Source organism: Filicampus tigris, chromosome 8 (genome assembly GCF_054856515.1).
Source record: "Filicampus tigris isolate MCC_2025a chromosome 8, RoL_Ftig_1.0, whole genome shotgun sequence".
Taxonomy (NCBI): domain Eukaryota; kingdom Metazoa; phylum Chordata; class Actinopteri; order Syngnathiformes; family Syngnathidae; genus Filicampus; species Filicampus tigris.
In genome coordinates, this window is record NC_141224.1 from 27,584,712 (window position 1) to 27,604,919 (window position 20,208).

The 20,208-nt window shown below is 43.4% G+C and overlaps 1 protein-coding gene across 1 annotated transcript in view; it reads left to right on the forward strand.

The window, feature by feature from the left end:
- Window positions 1-20,208, forward strand: part of entpd3 (ectonucleoside triphosphate diphosphohydrolase 3) — a 138,692-nt gene that overhangs the window by 102,762 nt on the left and 15,722 nt on the right. The window contains exons 7-9 of the mRNA XM_086039127.1: window positions 1,866-2,093; window positions 3,101-3,364; window positions 3,449-3,577. Of these exons, the coding sequence (XP_085895253.1) occupies window positions 1,866-2,093; window positions 3,101-3,364; window positions 3,449-3,577 (621 nt within the window). The remainder of the gene's footprint in view (window positions 1-1,865; window positions 2,094-3,100; window positions 3,365-3,448; window positions 3,578-20,208) is intronic.

The following is a 20,208-nucleotide window of genomic DNA, read 5'->3' on the forward strand; positions in this document are numbered from 1 at the left end:
AAAAGAGGCTCACAATGATTTTTAATAATGTCCAATGTATGCTGCAGTATTTATGAACAAGGGGGGCATTTTACTTCATTTTGGCGGTCCGTCATCAGTCAGTGGCCTGGGTACCCATCCGTCATTCGTCAATCCGTCATTTTTTTCAAGCCGAACCAACCTATAATCGTCAGTTTGTTAGTCAGTCAGTCAGTCAGTCAGTCAAACAGTTCATCTGGTATTATTATTATTATTATCATTATTATTATTATTATTATACACGTGCGCCTCACAGTTCAGAGCTCGTGGGTTCGATCTCTCCGGCCTCCCTGTGTGGAGTTTGCATGTTCTCCCCGTGCCTGCGTGGGTTTTCTCCGGGTACTCCGGTTTCCTCCCACATTTTAAAAACATGCATGGTAGGTTGATTGGCCACTCTAAATTGCCCCTAGGTGTTTGTTTGTCTCTGTGTGCCCTGCGATTGGCTGGCAACCAATTCAGGGTGTCCCCCGCCTACTGCCCAAAGACAGCTGGGATAGGCTCCAGCATGCCCCGCGACCCTTGTGAGGATAAGCGGTATCGATAATGGATGGATGGATAGTCCGTCTGAATTCAATTGATCCATCAGTCGGTCCGTTTCACATACACTTATTTGCCAGTCTATTGAAATGGTGGCAGCTTGCAGCTCTTTTAACTCCTAAAATGGCCAGAAGTTTTAATTTAAAGCGGAAGTCAACGCAAACATATTTTTTTCAAGAATATGTTCTATGCAAGCCCAGTAGTTGAAACAGGGCATTTTGATAAATATTGCGTTTGTGGAATAAGTGTTAATCCACTCGTTTTTAGCCATCTCTGGGGGGCGCATTTTGTCTTCTGAAAATGACATCACAACTGCTCACAATGACCAATCACGGCTCAGATTCAGAAAAAAGGTCCGCCGTGATTGGTCGTTGTGAGAAGTTGTGATGTCATTTTCAGTCGACAGAAGACCAAATGCCGCCCCCAGAGATGGCTAAAAACAAGTGCATTTTTCTGCTTAATTTATATTCCACAAACGCAAAATGAATCAGAATGCCGTGTTTCAACTAGTGGGCCTGCTGGGAACATGAAAAAAATATGTTTTGGTTGACTTCCGCTTTAAAGTTTAAAACGCTTAACCAGAATCCACCTCTGCATTGTGGCCAAGGGTAAATAAAATCAAACCAAGTAGTGCACTCCGATTTCTCTTTATAAATGCACTTTATCTTCTTCTCCGGCTTCTTCTTGGTTCATGGCCGGCTTACAGCTTTTCAGTGCATACTACCAACTACTGTACAGGAAGCGCAAAGCGTTACTATATAATCAATCTCACAATCAAACACACGATGCAGTCTTGAGTATGAATAATTTCACAAAGATTTAACAGAAAACCACAACCATTAAGGTTTAGATGCAAATTAATACACATGCATAAACAATTAGGCTCAAACAAACATTGTAGATTTGTGTTGTCACAGGCAAGTAAAGTGACGTCTTATGGTTCCGCCTCTTTAGCCAATCACAGCCAGCCATCACAGTCCCTGCAGATATCCTATTGAAAACAGGAGCACTCATCACTCTCACACATATATTGCTGGATGTCCGAGTGAAAAAAACCCACTTTAAACTAATACACTTTTTCCACACCAAGTTATGTGTACCTGTAAAATTACATATTGATTTATGGTTTTACATTTTGGTCTTTTTGGTAGTGTAGTGGCTCACAAAGCCAATCTTCATGAAATGGACACTTTATGCACTTTACGTGACTGCCCAGTGAATGAGTGACCAGTGTATTGTCTGACTCACACTGGCATTTGTTGAAATTCCTAAACAGTGCCATAACAACCTGCTTTATTTTGTGTTTGCAGAAAAGTGGATGGAACACCTATGTTCGTCCAAAGGCATCAAAGACTGTGGGCTCAATGGATCTTGGTGGTGCATCAACACAAATCGCCTTTTCGGTTAACAAAGAGCTCAGTGGACCTGACTACAGGCACATCAAGCTGTACGGCTACCCTTACAATGTCTACACTCACAGTTTCCTCTGCTATGGCAAGAATGAAGCTGAGAAAAGGGTTCTGGACAAAGTCATTCAGGTATACCAACTTCAGCAGAGTGCAAGAGTAGGGCTGCACAATATATTGAAAGAATAACGATATCATGATAACGGCCTATGCAATATGCATATCACAAAGACTTGCAATAATTTTCTTTTGGAATATTTTGCTTTTATCTGAATTTCACCAGTCAGATGCACACTTGAATGCGCATGACCACCCAATAATTGGACATTATCAATGGGAATTACAGTTAATTAGCTAAGAACACATTGAGTTTGCTTATTTTGTCGCATGAAAAACTTATTTCTTTCATTAGATAATAAAAATGTCATTTCTTTAGGTACAAGTTAAATATCAAAACAATATCAATATTGCTACAGTCAATAACCATATCACATGTTTCTCCAATATCTTGCAGCCCTATGCAAGAGTGTATCTAATCTCCTCTCCTCTGCTATGTTTATGATTGTGCAGACAAACATTCAAAGATGTCTTGAAAAGATTGAGTGCTGAAGATATCTTATCCTGTGCTTGTGTGGTAATTTTTTTTTTTTTTTTTTAATTTACCTCTACTAGCTACTTTTAGCTCCTGAAGTAGACGGTAGTGGAAACTAGTGGAAGTAAATTAAAAAAAAACTCATTGTCCTAACAAAAGAAAAAAAAACAATTATTTAACTTCTCCTGTGCTGCCAAGAGACAAGACAGTCATGTCAAGGGTACATTATGTCTTTTAAGATAATCACGTTATGGGTATACACTTTATGTGACTTCAGGAAGAAGTGCATTATTTCTTTTTACATGTCATTTTTATTCAAATAATTAGCAAAATGAGGAAGATAATGCGGAGGTATGACAGGTATACATAGAAGCTTAAATTACATAATATATGAATAACAGGAATGTTTCTACTTAAGAGTGTCTACTGTAAGTATACAGTTCCACATCGTTATCCTCTCATCTCATTTTACGGCCCCGTTTAATTGCTTTTCTTCCTATTCTCCATTCCTTTCGCTGACCATTCTTTCTTTCCTTTAATGCTGCAGGAATTATCTGGCCCTGCCTACATTAACAACCCCTGCTACCCCATTGGTGTGAATGTAACCATTCAGGCCTCAGACATTTATAACACAGAATGCACAAAGAAACCCAAGAATTACAATCCGGATCAACAATACTTCATGGTTGGATCTGGCAACTCAGACCAATGTAGGAGAATAATAAAATCCATATTCGATTTCAAGACTTGTTCTGCGGCTCACTGTTCTTTCAATGGGGTAGAGCAGCCACCAGTCACTGGGGAATTTATGGTAATACACAGAATACACACACATACACACACATTCACACATGACATGTAAAAATGTTGGTGTTATTTCTTCTGTGTCTTCAAGGCATATGCAGGCTATTTCTATGTTGCTAGAGCTTTGTTGATGAAGGAAGCAACCAACACCATCAGACCGTCAGAGTATGAGGAATTCAATACCTCAATCATCCACTTATGTAATACATCTTGGAGTGAGGTAAGTTCTTTCAACTGCAACTAGACGAGGCACTCGGCCGAGTACTATATAAGAAGGGTAGTATTGAATTTTATAAATTGACCTGACACTAGTTTCTTATATCAAACTGAAGCTACACACCACACACGTGCTCTGTAATAAAATTATCTCAATCCAGATTCTAGCTACAATGTATAGCAGGACGACGATTAAAGATCCAATGTGTAAAATGTTGTGCCATCTAGTGGTGAACTAATAGAATGCAATGACCTAAGGTCAAAGCGTGTGCATTTTTAAGCACACGCACTACGGTGCCTCGGAGAGACCATACGTCGCAAGCCTAAAATACAACACCAATTTCTTCAGCCGGGGTACAAGCAAAATGCCATCACAGACAATTTCTAGTATTCCCTTAAGTGACAAAGTAAGTTCATTGCATTTGTTACACGTGCTGTAGTCATGATGTAGAGATACTACGTTTGGTAAATTTGTCTCCTTCAGGTAACCGTAGCAGAAAGATGGCGGCGAAACATGGCAGCCTCCTGTAGGGGAGGCATGCCCATCCATCCATTATCTATACCGCTTCTCCTCACAAGGGTCGCGGGGAGTGCTGGAGCCTATCCCAGCAGTCTTCGGGCAGTAGACAGGGGACACCCTGAATTGGTTGCCAGCCAATCGCACAACACACAGAGACAAACATCCGCACTCACAATTACACCTAGGGGCAATTTAGAGAGTCCAATCAACTTACCATGCATGTTTTTGGAATGTGGGAGGAAACCGGAGTACCCGGAGAAAACCCACGCAGGCACGGGGAGAACATGCAAACTCCACACAGGGAGGCCGGGATTGAACCCACAACCTCTGAACTGTGCGGCGGACTTGAGGGGAGGCATGCCTTATGTAATATATTTAGAGATTACTTCATCTACGATTATATAAAAAATGTACGTTGATGTGATAGAATATATTTGTTTGCGTATTATTGAAATTAATAGTGGGTTTTCAACATGAATGAACTTGAAAAATCGAAACATCAAAACATTCTACACACTGTCACTTTAAAAACAAAATCAATATGTCAATGAGCAGAAGAAAATTCATAGAAATGCATTAAAACCTTTTGAGTTATGTTGGTAACAAACCCAGATAACTTCCTTGAATGGTAGTGGTAACAAAACAGGAATAATAACCATAAAAGTATAATTCCAACTAGAGCTGTGAGCAGCTGTAAAGGGCCCTCACAGCCCTGGCCATATTGGGGTACCAGCATGTTGGAGTACTGGCACATGAGAACTGAAATTTTTGGGAAAATCAATAAACTCAATGAGCCTATAACATACATCATTTTTTTGACAGGCCTAATTGTGCATTCAAAGTTTAGTGTGTTTTTGCACTTGTTTGAACCCTCATGTGTGGACCCCTCTCAATGTTTCTTCTTTTTTCCCTGAAATGGCATTTTGAGTATTTCCTTCCCCAGTTGGTGGAATAAGATCATGGGATGTCAGTAATCTTGGTCAACTGTGGGCCTGTGAAGCCCTTCAATACTATTTTGTAAGTAAGGGCTATATATGTCACATGAGGAGCGGAATTTGGACCCAGAAGCCGACATGACACAGAAGTTGTAAGGTAAGTCTTTACCTACAAAAGTACAAAGTCACAACAGAGAGCAGGACTGGATGCAGAAGATATGGAAGAAAGCTGACATTCTGACTAGAAGAAAGCTTAACGTACTGACGAGACCCTCAAAAACAGCATGATTTTCTTTGTAAACAGAGCATCACAGCAGCATCTGCGAGCAATGAAATAAAAATATTTCAATAACTTTTCATCTTAAACATGTTTAAATGAAACTCTCACATTCATCTAATGAAATGAAAGTTTGAAAACGATCAGATAAAATCTCTGAGAGGAGTTTGTTAAAATATGACCTGTATAAAAGGCCAAAATGGGTGCAAAATTTCAAAATAAAGTCAAAATGGTGGCCTTGCTGTTTGGTTAAATATCCAAACGACATTTTTGTAGGTCTTGGGCTATTACATGTCCCCAGATTTTCACAGATTGAGGTGAAACGTAGAACCAGGAATGAGGGTTTTGTGAAGAGACTATACATATTTCAAGTAAAAATGTCAACTTTGATGCCAATATTTTTTGCTTTTATGATGTTTATATTTTATGTTGGAGCCACATTGCTTTACAGTACTTAAGATTAGGTTCAATTATATATCATTATATTAAACTTATATATTTTACATACTTTTGTGATTTGGAATATTTTGAATGATTACTAACCCTATGTGTTGTTATTGGTATGGCAGGCTCAAGGATTGTTCATTGACGTGCACGTATCATGTGTGTTTTAAATGAACGTGCAAAAGGAAGTCAAATGTTTGCTATACACAGATAGGGTGATCATATAGTCTTTCAACCACTTACACTTACACTTAATGTATGCTTATACACCACAAAGGACGTACATTGATACGTGAGGATTATGCACGAATACACTGCCAACGGAACCAACGGTGAGTACTCCATGCGTTTGTGTGTGGGGAATCCAAGCTCACCTGCTTGCAAAAGTCGAATATTGCTGCAAAGCATGCAATTAAAAACTAAATGGTTGATAAAACGTTGGATGATATTACGGCTAAAAATTAGCTTTTCAAAATGATCGGCACTCGCAGAGGAAAAAACTGTGCGCTCACAAGGAGGTGTGTAATGAAATTAAAGCATTAATGAGTGACGAAAATAAGGAAAGTGTTGAGAACGCATTGAAAGCATTTGATACCTCGTTGGCGGAATTTATGCAGTTGCATGTGTCTGTACAAGCATATTTGTCCTTTGAGGAGCAAGAGGCAGACCATTGACTGGTACAAGCCTAAACTAACGCGGTACAAGGAATTCATAAACAATGTGAAGGAATGGTTAAAAAGCGGTGACAACGCGGCAGACAAGCAGACAATAACTAATAACAAATAATTAAAGTTTTGCCTGCAGATAAACATGTATTTGTTGATGACTGTTATATAATGATGCTGGATTTGTGTTTGCACATTTGTTGGGGATTTACGGTAATTCAGTCTCGTAATTGTCTCGTGCGGGTCTCGCGATGTGGTGTCATGAGGAAGAGTGTGTTCGGCTGATATTGCCATTAAATGACATGTGAAAATAAGAAGAGCCTCCTTTGCCTTCATTTACATGGTGTCAGAAGTGGGATATTTGTAATGGTGAAGTTTAATCCTCCGATGAGTCAGCCTTCGATAAGCCTGGTCAGTGGGTAACGAGTCAGAGAACATCTACGGATCGTTTACCTTCGCTGAGGATAGACACAGAAATGACTTTGAACGAGTGCTGGGCAAGTTCGATGACTATTTTGTGCCGCGAAGGAATGTGACACATTGTGCGCATGCTTCTACCAGCGCACACAAAGGCCGGGTGAGAAGGCGGAGACTTTGTAAGCATAATAAGAATGAAAATTGCCCTGCTAAGAAATCCACATGTAATTCGTGCAACAAAGTAGGACAAGGGAGAAGAGTGTATAGGAATAAGGAAGCAGTGAGTGAGGTCACAGGGCAGGCAGAGCAACAGCAGCAACAGCAACCCTATTTCCTTGGGGCAGTGACAAAAGCAGATGGGCCATCAGAGCAATGGGCCATCAGGTTGTTGCTTGGTTCTACACTAGTAGAATTTAAGACTGACACCGGGGCAGACGTGAACATTATCCGCAAACAGACCTACAGTGGTACTTATGAAATGAATTGGTTCTGGAAGAAATTTCTTAAGTAGAAAATTTTGTAAGTAGAGACGTGTTTTCCATGTAAAATGCCCTAATCTGTTCCAAGCCCCCCAATATTCAGACATAAATGTTTTACAAAACATAAAAAGGCATCAAAACATGTAACAAATACATGTTACAATTAGATTATTGCAAAATAAATGAGAGTTGGGCATAATGTAAAAAAACAAAGAATAGAGTAAAGAATTAAAATGATGGTCGTTTACCTTTTAACGGCTATCCTCATCGCTTTTTGCCCTCTTTGGTTCATGTTCTCTCTCAGAAGTGTTTTTTGCCTTGCGTTTTGTAAAGAACTGATTTAATAACATGGCGACTGTCGATACATTACGTTCATATTCTTTGGCGAGATCAACCAAACGCATCCCTTTTTCATACTTTTCTATTATCTCTTGCTTTCTTCGTATGGACAAAAAAAAAAGGTTTTTCCTTTTTTTTCTTTTCCTCATTTCCAATTCACGTAAAACTATTGGCACACCTCATGGCCCAAGGGGCGAATGACGAGGACGCTGCATCCATCTATCTATCTACCTGTCTATCTACACACATAGAGACCTACGGAAGAGGTCCCTCTTAGCCAATGGGACGCCAGGAAGATGCTAGGTAATAGCATATGGCAGAGCAGCTATGAGTATGTTGCATTCAGGAAACTCTGGAGCTGCGATTAGCAGCCCATACTGCTAGTAGCAGCCCATACGGCGAGTAGCAGCCCATACTTTTAACTTTCGTATCCTGAAATTTCTTTCGTAACAACAATATTTTCCTTTGAGGCGTTTCGTAACTTGAACATTTCGTATGAAGAGACGTTTGTAAGTAGAGGTTGCACTGTATCACTCTTTCGTTCACAAAACACAACTCCAGCCAGCTGACATTCCACTTGATAGCCCAGGAGCTGAATTGCAATGTTTAGGTCAGATTCAAAGCACAGTAACCTATAAAGGTAAAACCTACTCCCTCGCAGTTTATGTTATCCGTGGGTGAACGGTGAATAACCTCCTCAGCCGGCCAATGTCTGTGAAAATGAACCTGGTCAGTAGAGTGGACGAGATGGTGATCAACAGAGGCCACCTAGGAGTATATGGTGAGCATGGAACCTTAAAGACTGAACCAGTGAGAATACAATTAAAAGACAATGCTCAGCCAATGCTGTACACACAGCGTGACGTGTTCCTCTCCCCATGCTGCAAAGTGAAAGAGTGAAAGAGGAGTTACAGAGGATGGAGCAAAACAGAATAATAGAGTGGGTTACGCAGCCCAACTGGTGTGCACCTATGGTGCCATTCTTGAAGGAAGCACGGGAAAAGCCCGCATTGGTGTCGACCTCAAAAGGCTGAATTAGGCTGTTAAAAGAGAACGCTCCATTTTGCCTACGGCCGAAGAAATCATAGCAAAACTGAGCGGAGCTACAGTCTTTTCTTCCTTGGATGCAGCCAGCGGGTTCTTCCAGATACCCCTCCACCCAGACTGCTGTAAGCTCACAACATTCATCACCCCCTTAGGCCGCTTCAACTTCAAACGGCTCGTGTTTGGAATTACAAGCGCACCAGAGATCTTCCAGAGGAAGATGATGGAGACTCTTCAGGGCCTTGAAGGGGTCAAGGTCTTCATGGACGACATCTTGGTATACGGGGCCACAGAGGAGGAGCATGACTACCACTTTGACAAGGTAATGCAACGCATACAGACTGCTGGCTTGAAGCTCAACAAGGAGAAGTGTTCAATTAAACAGGGTCAGCTGTGCTTCCTTGGCCACCTCATAGACAAATCTGGCATCCTGCCAGATCCTGAGAAGGTGGAGGCTATACAGCAGTTGTCGCCACCAGCTGATGTGAAAGAGCTTAAAAGGATGGTGAATTAACTGGGAAGGTACATTCCGTTCCTCTTAACTGTGAGCCAGCCAATGCATGAGCTCCTAAGGAATGTTGCTGTATGGACATGGAGTCAAGCTCAACAACAAGCTTTTGAGACCATGAAGAACTTGCTAACAACTGCACCGGTACTTACCTACTATGATGTGAGCAAACCAAATGCTGTGTCGGCTGACACAAGTAGTTATGGACTGGGTGGGGTGCTACTCCAACTCCATGGGGGTCATTGGAAACCTGTAGCATATTGCTCCCGAAGGCTTAGTGACGCAGAATCTCATTACGCACAGATTGAAAAGGAAGCATTGGCTGGTGTCTGGGCATGCGAGAAGTTCGATAGATACCTTCATGGACTGGAACAGTTTAAGATGGTAACTGATCACAAGCCGCTTGTGCCTCTCATCAATAAACATACCTTGGACAATGTGCCCTTACATTGCCAGCGTCTTCTCATGAGACTCATGAGATTCAATTCCATAGCCGAATATGCTCCTGGGAAAACCCTGATTGTTGCGGACACGTCGCCCATTACCTAACATAAACACTGTAAATGAAACACACTGTGACGTGCCCTGCTATGTGGTTGTGTGGTGGAAGGGATCCTGGCATCTACGAGTAAGATGGATGAAATAGGGTAGCAACAGCCACTGATCCTGAACTTGTGTGTGTTACAACACTCATAGCGAAAAGATGGCCTGAGCACATCAGTAAGGTGCCAGTAGACGCTAGAACACACGTTCAAGTCAAGTTATAGCTCTAGCTGTTATGAAGTGTGCTATATAAATAAATAAATTGTATTAGTCAGAGCTGTCCATGAGGGACATCAAGGTCTTATCAAATGTAGACAGAGAGTGTGTTCATCCATGTGGTGGCCCGGACTTTCATCAGAAATAAGCATGCTCATAGCATCGTGTCAAGTGTGCTATGAAATGAAAATAGCTCAACAAAAGGAGCCACTCCTATCCACACTGCTTCCGGAGTGACCTTGGAAGAGAGTAGCTATGGATCTTTGTGAATTTAAACAACACCACTACCTTGTAATCTCGGATTACTACTGAAGGTTTATCGAAATATTGCACCTGCCATCTACAACGACTACACAAATAATCCAAAACCTGAAAACAGTTTTTGCTAGATTTGGTATTCCAAATGAGATTGTAAGTAACAATGGTCTCCAGTTTACAAATACTGAGTTCCAGGAGTTCGCAAGGCATTTCAACTTCCAACACTACACGTCCAGCCCTTACCATCCACAAGGCAATGGACATGCAGAAAGAGTGGTGCAGACAGCTAAGAAGATCCTAAAGCAGGAGTACCCCGTCATGGCGCTTATGTGTTACAGAGCTACTCCCTGGTCCATCACAAGCTACAGCCCAGATGAGCTGTTGATGGGGAGGAAAATTAGAACAACACTCCCAACTCTGGAAGAGAACCTCAAACCAAAGTGGCCCAGCAGGATGGCTGTGGAGGAAACAGACAGAAGGAAAAGGCTAAACAAACTCACTACTTTAACTGTCGCCATGGAGCAAGAACCTTGTCGGCTTTACAACCAGGTGAGTGAGTGTTTCCCAAACTTGACGGCATTTGCTTGCCATGGTTTCATGCGAGAGTACAACACCTAGATCCTTCATTATCCGGACGCCGCAATGAGCAGAGCTGAGGCGGAACCGCTGTCATCTCCAGCCAGAGCCAGTTACCCAGCCAGTCCCAGTGGCGCCCAAGGAGTGTAATGTGACGGATATCCACTCTGTCAACACCGACATGGAAGACACTGTTTCTGTATGTCGGGGTGAGTCAGTGTCCTTGAGTTCTCCACCATCTCAGTGACCCATTCTGGATGGGTGTGCAAACCAGTCAACAGGCTTGACCTGTAATGACTGAGAGACACATGGCCTTAGGGGGGGAGAAATAACAAAAAAAGAGAAAAAAAGAAAACTTGAGGATTGTGTGGAAAGAAAAAACAAGGGGTCTGTTAGAGAATGTTGAGAATGTTCAAGAAAGGTGAAAGGAATGGCAGGAATTGTGGAATTGTTTGATCCTGATGCATATTTTATTCATATGCAGTTGAAATTTATGTTGTTGATGAATGTTGAAGGTTAACGTAATTTCTGAGTAGCAACTTTGATTATTGCACTTTGTAAGGATGGACCGGAAGAGGATTGGGCACTGAGAATCAGGCATCGAGTGGAACCGGATCCATCACTACGGTTCTCCTGCAACCGTTCGGATTTTAGAATGTCGCTGCAAAGTTTCAATTCCTAGTTAGCCGCGCGGAAGAGCTACGAATGAAGTACGACCGATTAAAAAAAAAAAAAAAAAAGTGTTGGCGCACTGCGTGCAGCCCCAGGCTCCTGCCGCCTAAGCTGTGTCGCAATAGCACGGAAGCTCGCCCTCACTCGAGCTGCCGTGGTCCTCTCGGTCATCCCCTCCGCTGGCTTCGTACCGGTCGGCAAGTGCGGGCCACAGCGCCGGCGACTCTGGGCGTGCGCCCGGCCCTGCCCACGGATCTCCCCAGCAGCTGCCGCGGTGGCAGCAGTCGCCCTTCGCGGGGTCGGTGATTCTCCCTGGGCCGGCCCGGCTGGCTCATTCGGCCGATGCCTAGCCATGGAACTGATGCGATGCAGCTATGACCCAAAAGTCAGAATCGGCTAAGTACGTCTAATGGGAACATTGAGCTAACAAGTTCTAAACACAAATGCACATATCCAGCTAATATTTAGCTTATAGCATACGCAGCTGCAGCATATACATAAACACTGTACATACATATATACATCATATGTTTACATAGATGTCCGCTGATAGTGTAGTGGTACACACGCCCGAGTTGTGTGCGAGCAGCGTGGGATCGATTCCCGCTCAGTGACGGTGTCTGTGTGTGCCCTGCGACTGGCTGGCGACCAGTTCGGGGTGTAGTCTGCCTTCGCCCGTTGACGGCTGGGATAGGCTCCAGCAACTCCCCGCGACCCTGTATAGGATAAGTGGTTTGGAAGATGACATGACATGACATGTTTACATAGGCTGCTTAGATTAGATAGACTTTCCTTGCTTGCCCATAAAATGCAGCGTTGTGTTTGTAATATATATTTTCTTTCTAAAGCAAGACAAGGTTAGCCAATCAATTGGTGTTCAGTAGCATGTTTTCAGTAACAGCTGCATTATTGTATTGTCTTGAACTTCTCAAAAATAAAGCTGTTGTGAAAAATAATAATAAATAATAATACAAAAATGTATTAAAATAAATATACTGGTTAAAAACAGCCCTTTGAATAATCCGTGGTAAATTTCGCAAATCGTAAAAAGTTAATGAAATTGAAGAACAGAGAAGTTCATGTGATTTGTCCAAAAATAACTCATTTTTTTTGTTTTGTTAAGAATCTGAATCGAGAATCGTTAGGAACCAGAATCGAATCAAAGAACCGGAATCGGAACCGGAATCGTCTAAATTCAAACGATGCCCAACCCTAGACCGGAATTTGTGGTCCAGTTCGAATTCACAATTATTTTGATGTTATTGAAATAACACAAAAGAGGGGGAGATGTCATATAATGATGCTGGATTTGTGTTTGCACATTTGTTGGGGATTTACGTTAATTCGGTCTCACAATTGTCTCGTGCGGGTCTCGTGATGGGGGTTCATGAGGAAGACTTCATGCTTGCTGTCGTTCCTGTGCAGGGGAAGCTTTCTAGAGGAGGCTGTATTGTCCAGACATATGCTTTTTTAGATCCTGGCAGCTCTGCTACATTCTGTACTGAAGCTTTGATGACTAAGTTGAACGCAAGGAGAAAGAAGTTGGAAATACTACTCTAAACATTGGGGCAGGAAAAGCCTGTCATCAGTTACAGCATTACTGGACTAGAAGTGGCTGGCCTTAACAACAGCAGATTTTTGGAGCTGCCAGTTACCTACACTGAAAAATGTATCCCTGTAACCAAAGACAACATTCCTGACGAGCATGAAATCAGGAAGTGGCCATATCTGAAAGATGTTGAGATGACAAAAATCAATGCAGATGTGGAACTACTGATTGGTGTCAAAACACCAAAAGCGCTTGAACCATGGAGAATCATCAATAGCGAAGGCAATGGACCATACGCTATGCAGACTCTCCTTGGCTGGGTGATTAACGGTCCACTCAGTGACAGGTCATTGAGCAAGACACCTTCACATTTAGCATGGCGGTTAAGTCACAGCCAACAACCAGACATGGCATACTCTCGATTGTTAACCCTGTGTATGACCCGCTTGGGTTCCATACACCAGTCATACTTACTGGCAAGCGGATTCTGCAAAACCTGTGCAAGATCAAGCATGGATTGGATGAGGAAGTCCCAGAGCTAAGTATGCAACAGCGGCAGCAGTGGGTGGCTGAGCTGCAGAAGCTGGATGACTTTCATGTTAATAGATGTCTCACACCAAGCTGCTTTGGTGGGATAAAAGCAGCACAACTACACCATTTCAGTGACGCTAGTGAAATTGGATATGAAACTGTGTCTTATCTTCAACCGACCAACTACAGCAACAACGTCCACTCTGCTTATGTAATGGCCAAAGGCAAAGGGGCTCCTCTAAAGCAGACAACCATCCCAAGACTGGAGATTGTTGCTGCAGTCCTAGCCGTTAAAATGGACAGGATGTTGAAGACAGAGTTTCAGTTAAAACTGGATAATTTGGTGTTCTGGTCAGACAGTACAACTGTCTTGAAATGCATCACAAACACCATCACAAGATTTCAGACATTTGTGGCCTACTGGGTTTCCATGTCCAAGGTGTCGCAATGGAGACACATGAGCTCACGCCTCATTACTGCGCATGATGCATCACGTGGCCTCGGAGCAGGTGCTCTGCTTCAATCCGAAAGGTGAATATCAGGCCCTTCCGCTCACAGCCAGAGGCGCAATGGCCGAGTTCGGTGGAAGAGTTGGGGAAGATCGCAGATGATGACCCTGAAGTGAGAAACTAAGTCATTATTTTTAGCACAGTAGTGGAGGGACAGAAGAGTCCTACAAACATGTTTTTTGAACAATTCTCAAAGTGGACAAACCTAAAAAAATCTTGGCATAGATTCTGATATTTAGAAGGCTGCTTCAGTGTTTGGGCCAGGAAAGCACTCAAACACAAAAGGTATTTTGTGCACAGGTGGATCATAGCAACAAAACACAAATGATACTGAATGACCACGTGAAAAAATAAATAAAAACAAGCTGACCACTGAAAGACTTACAGTGGATGACATGGCGCAAGCAGAGGAGGCTATTGTGCTTTTTGAACAGATGCATTGCTTCAATTATGAAAATAACACATTAAAGAATGGCTCCACAGTCAAAAGGTGCAGCTGTACCTGTATTTACAGACCCTGTCCTGGTTAAGGGTGTGCTGAGGGTATGAGGAAGGCTGAGCAGATCAGCATTGTCTGAAAAGGTGAAGCATTCAGTAATCTTACCCAAAAGTGGAAACATGTCGAAGCTTATATACTCTTCTACATCCATGAGATAACTAGACATGGTGGAAGAAATCATATGCTCTCCAGGCTTCGACGGGAATTTTGGATGCTGAAAGCAAACTCTTCAGCAAGGACCATCATCCAACAATGTCACGTGTGCCGACGTCAGCGTGGGAAAGTAGGAGAGCAACGGAGGTGGAGATGCACTCAGCTGCTCCTACCGCCAAAGCTGCGTAGCAATAGCACATTAGCTCGCCACCACTCGCGCTCAGCTCCTCGGTTCGCTTAGTCCTGGCCGTCAAGCGTGGGTAGCGGTGGTGACTCTGGGCGGGCACTTCCCACAGATCCCCACAGCTGCGGCAGCCGCTGGGACACCGTGGTGGCAGCAGTCGCCCTTCACGGGGTCGGTGATCCTGCCCGGGCCGGACAAGTTCAACACACAAATGCACATATCTTGCTAATATTTAGCTTATAGCATACACAGCTGCAGTATTTACATAAATACTGTACATACAGATACATCATATGGTACCATATGATTACATACATTTATAGGGTTAGATACTTTCCTTGCTTGCCCTTAAAATGCAGCGTTGTGTTTGTCATATTTATTTTCTTTCTAAAGCAAGACAAGGTTAGCCAATCAATTGGTGTTCGGTAGCATACTTTCAGAAACAGCTGCATTATTGTATTGCCTTGGACTTCTCAAAAATAAAGCTCTTGTGAAAAATAATACTAAATAATACAAAAACATTGATTAAAATAAGTATGCTGGTTAAAAACAGCCCTTTGAGTAATCCATGGTAAAATTCACAAATAGTAAAAAGTTGATGAAATTGAAGAACAGAGAAGTTCATGTGATTTGTCCCAAAATAATATAATATTCTATAATATTTAAAAGAATAATAACATATATTTTTTGTTAAGAATCGGAATCGAGAATCGTTAGGAACCGGAATCGAATCAAAGAACCAGAATCTGAACCGTCCAAATTCAAACGATGCCCAACCCTAGAGTCAACTCATCTCTTTGAAACAATGCATCTTTCTGCAATATGGCTGCTGATACGGCTGTATTTTTCATTATATTTTGATGAATACTTTTTGAAAACCAGCGATGCACTGAAGCCGTGAAACTAGAACCGCGAAGTGGTGAGGGATTATTGTATTAATGGTGCACCTCTTCCCTCTCCTGAGACACCCGGTAGTGGACCAGGATTTCCTCAAAGCCATCCGGAAGTCATTTTCCATGGCCTTGCCGAACTCCTCCCATGCCCATGTTTTTGCCTCGGTGACTGCCAAAGCTGCATTCCGCTTGGCCAGCCGGTATCTGTCAGCTCCGGGGTCCCATAGGCCAAAAGGGCCGATAGGACTCTTTATTCAGCTTGACAGCATCCCTTACAGCCGGTGTCCACCAGCCGGTTCGGGGATTGCCGCCAAGACAGGCAATGCCCACCTTAGGGCCACAGCTCTGATCTGTCACCTCAACAATGGAGGCACAAAACATGGTCCACTCTGACTCAATGTCCCATGCTACCCAGAGACATGGGCAAAGTTCTGCCGGAAGTGGGAGTTGAAACTCTTTCTGACAGGGGATTCTGACAGACGTTCCCAGCAAGCCCTCACAATACGTTTGGGTCTGCCAGGTCAGACCGGCATCTAACCCCATCACTGGAGTCAATACACCACCGGGTGGTGATCAGTTGACAGCTGCGCCCCTCTCTTCACTTAAGTGTCCAAAACATGCGGCCGCAAATGCCATGATATGGCTACAAAGTCGATCATCGAACTGCAGCCTAGAGTGTCCTGGTGGCAAGTGCACATATGGAGAGCCATATGTTTGAACACAATGTTCGTTATGGACAATCCGTGACAAGGCACAGAAGTCCAGTAACAGAACACCAATCGGGTTCGGATCGAGGGGGCTGTTCCTGACAGTCACGCCCTTCTGGGTCTCACTGTCACTGCCCATGTGAGCATTGAAGTCCCCCAGAATGATGGCATCCCCAGGGAGAACACTCTAAAGCACACCCTCCTAGGACTGCAAAAAGCGTGGGTACTCTGAATTGCTGTTTAGTGCATAGGCACAAACAACAGTCAAGACCCGTCCCCCCACCCTAACACAGTGGGAGGCTGTCCTCTCATCCATCGGGGTGAACCCCAATATACAGGCGCCAAGCCGAAGGACAATAAGTATGCCCACACTGCTCGGCGCCTCTCACCTTGGGCTACTCCAGAGTGGAAGAGTGTCCAACACCTCTCAAGAGGACTAGTACCAGTGCCCAAACTGTGGGAGGTGAGTCTGACTATCTCTAGTCGGAACTTCTCTGACTCGATCACCAGCTTGGGCTCCTTCCCTGTCAGAGAGGAGACATTCCATGTTCTAAGAGCTATTTCTGTAGCCGGGGAGCAGACCGCCTTTTGCCGCCACCCAGTTCATAGGGCACCTCCCACAGGTGGTGAGCCCATGGGAAGGGGGACCCACTTTACCTTTTTGGGATGAGCCCGGCCCCATTGGGGCCATCAGGCACTCGCCAACGAGCCCCACCTCCTGGCCTGGCTCCAGGGGGCCCCCGGTGACCTGCGTCCAGGCAAGGGAAGGAGAGGTCCAATTTTCTTGTTCATCATGAGGGGTCTGAGAGCATGCTTTGTCTAGTCCCTCATCTAGGGCCTGTTTGCCATGGGTGACCCTGCAAGGAGTATAAAGCCCCAGACAATTTTGCTACTCCACGGTAAGGTGATGGCTCATGGAGGGGGCAACCAACAATACTCGCTTTATTACAATACAATACAATACAATTTTATTTATATAGCGCATTGCACAACAGCTGCAGCTGTAACAAACACTTTACATACAACAACAAAATAGCAATAATACAACAAGTGAAAGCCATAAATTAACACAAAACACTATATACAATAGACACCGGAAAACAGCCAAAACCTGTCAGTCTCCGGTCGGATTGAAAGCCAAAGAATAGAAATGTGTCTTCAAACGGTTTTTAATAATGGACAGAGAGGGGAACAGAGAAGGCTCGATCCCTCTGAGGCTCCGCTTAGTCCTCGGCACCTCGAGCAGCGCCTGGTCCGCAGACTTGAGGCTCCGGGAAGGTGCGTGGAGTGGAGGAGCTCGGTGAGGTACGCCGGGGCGAAGCCATTTAAAGAATTATTAAAAAAAAGAAGCATCTTAAAATGAACCCTAAAATGCACTGGGTGGAGGGAGGCTAGAATTGGTATTATGTGCTCCATCTTCCGAGCTCCAGTTAGGAGGCGAGCAGTAGCATTTTGGACTAACTGGAGACGTTTGAGAGAGGACAGGCGAACTCTAAAATAAAGTGCATTACAGCAATCTAGCCAAGATGTAACAAAGGCATGCATTACTGTTTCTAAGTGTTGATGAGAAAGGAGGGGCTTTACTTTCGCCAGCTGTCTCAGATGAAAGAAGCTGGACCTTACAACAGCACTGATTGATTGGTCCAATTTAACATCACTGTCCAATTTAAAGCAAACTTTGAGACTGTCGGCTTTAGATATGAAGCCAGGGGGCCAAGGTCAAATGGGCGTGATGTAGAAGAGTCACAGAGACACCAAACACCATAACTCTGTTTTCTTTTCATTGAAATTTAAGAAATTTAGTTTAATCCAGGCTTTGATGTCCTCTAGACATCAGATGTCCTCTGGACAAAAGTGGTCTTAAAGAGAAAGTGTCTATTTTGCTCAGTGGGACATATATTTATTTGACAGTCAGCAGGGTTTTCACTACAGCATGTTTAAAATGTTGGGGGACTACACCAGAAGACAGGCTGCTGTTGATAATGGCCAAAACCGATTCACCAATACTCGGGAGAATCTCCGTAAAGAAGTGAGGAGGAACGGAGTCATAAGGGGAGCCAGATGGCTTAATATAGAAAACTACATCCTCCAAAAATGCCAAGAGAACCGCCTCAAAGGAATCGAACACTGCGAGACAAGGAACGTAGACAGAGGGGTCAAATGTGGCGTTCGAAACGAGAGCCTAGCTGTAGCAACCTTGCCAACAAAAATCTTCAAGAATCTATCGCACATTTCAGGGACAAGTCCATGCAAATCGGCTGACGGGGCTTCAGTTCAGAATCACTTGTTTTAAATGTTTAAAGAGCACGTGGATCATGGCGATTTGCCTGAATGAGATTTCGCTGTCTAATTTACTTTTGGCATGTTGAAATGATTCCAAAATGAAAATGATTTTAAAGAGTGAAGAAAGCGGACAATAATAACCCTGTTTCAAACTCAAAACAATTTAATGGGTCCGTGATTTTATTTAATTTTTTTAAAGAAAACTTATTTGGCAAGATGACAATCTTCCCTACCTCTTTTGCCTGCGATAAACAATAGAATACTGCATAAAAATCATTACATCTAAAACGAGGCAACAAGGGGATTACAGTATACAGTACTGTAACATATCTAAAAATGGATGGGAAAAAGTGGGGAGAAACACATTTTTACCTGCTAGAGCGTTGTTTTTTTTTCTAAAATGGCATCATGAGTAACAGCGAAAAAAAAACTGTAGCTTACTTGCATATTATTAAAAATGTATTATCTTACTTTTGGCCTCATACTTTCTGAATGTGAGTAAAACCTTAGATATTTAAGAACAGGCTCAAGACATATCCTTTTAATTTAGCTTTTGTTGAGGGCATTTGGTTTGGTGGTCTCACTATTACATCTCTGCTTTTTGCAGATGATGTGGTACTGTTGGTTTCTTCAAGCATGATGTTCAACTCTCAGTGGAGTGGTTCACAGCCGAGTGTGAAGCGATTAGGATGTAAATAAGCACCTGCAAATCTTTTGTAAAAGTGCGGAGTGCCCTCTCCAAGTCGGGGATGAGTTCCTGCCCCAAGCGGATGAGTTCAAGAGTCTTGGGGTCATGTTCACAAGTTAGAGGAGGATGGAGCGGGAGATCGACAGGCGGATCGGTGCAACATTTGCAATGATGCAGACTCTGTATCGGTGCATCGCTGAATAGGGAGCTGAGCCGGAAGGCGAAGCTCTCGATTTGCCGGTCGATCTTTGTTCCTACTCTCATCTATGGTCACGAGCAGGGATGCCACAATGGGGTAGGCATACTAGGCGATTGCCTAGGGCCCGGAGCTGAAAGGGGCCCCTAGGATAACACTAACATTGGTCCTTTTGTCAATCACAAAATGGCTGAACTTTTAGATATGCAACATTGATGCATTCCGAAATAAAACGCACAGGGGCCCCACTCGCTGTCACTGCCGAGTGGTAAGGCCAATATTGATCCATATCAATGACACATGTAACCTGAAACTATCATTGACACTGCAGTGACACGTTGAAACACCCCCTAAAAGAGGACTGCCCGTGGCTGGCTTTCTGTGGAACATCAACCTTGAGAAGCGAGCATATCCGACCACCAGGGCATGCAAAACAAAAAAAAAGGAGGAAAACTGCTATTTTATGTGTACAATGTGGCATTAAGATATATGGTATATATCAGTGATTCTCAACCAGTGTGCCATAGCACATTAGTTTGCTGTGAGAGAT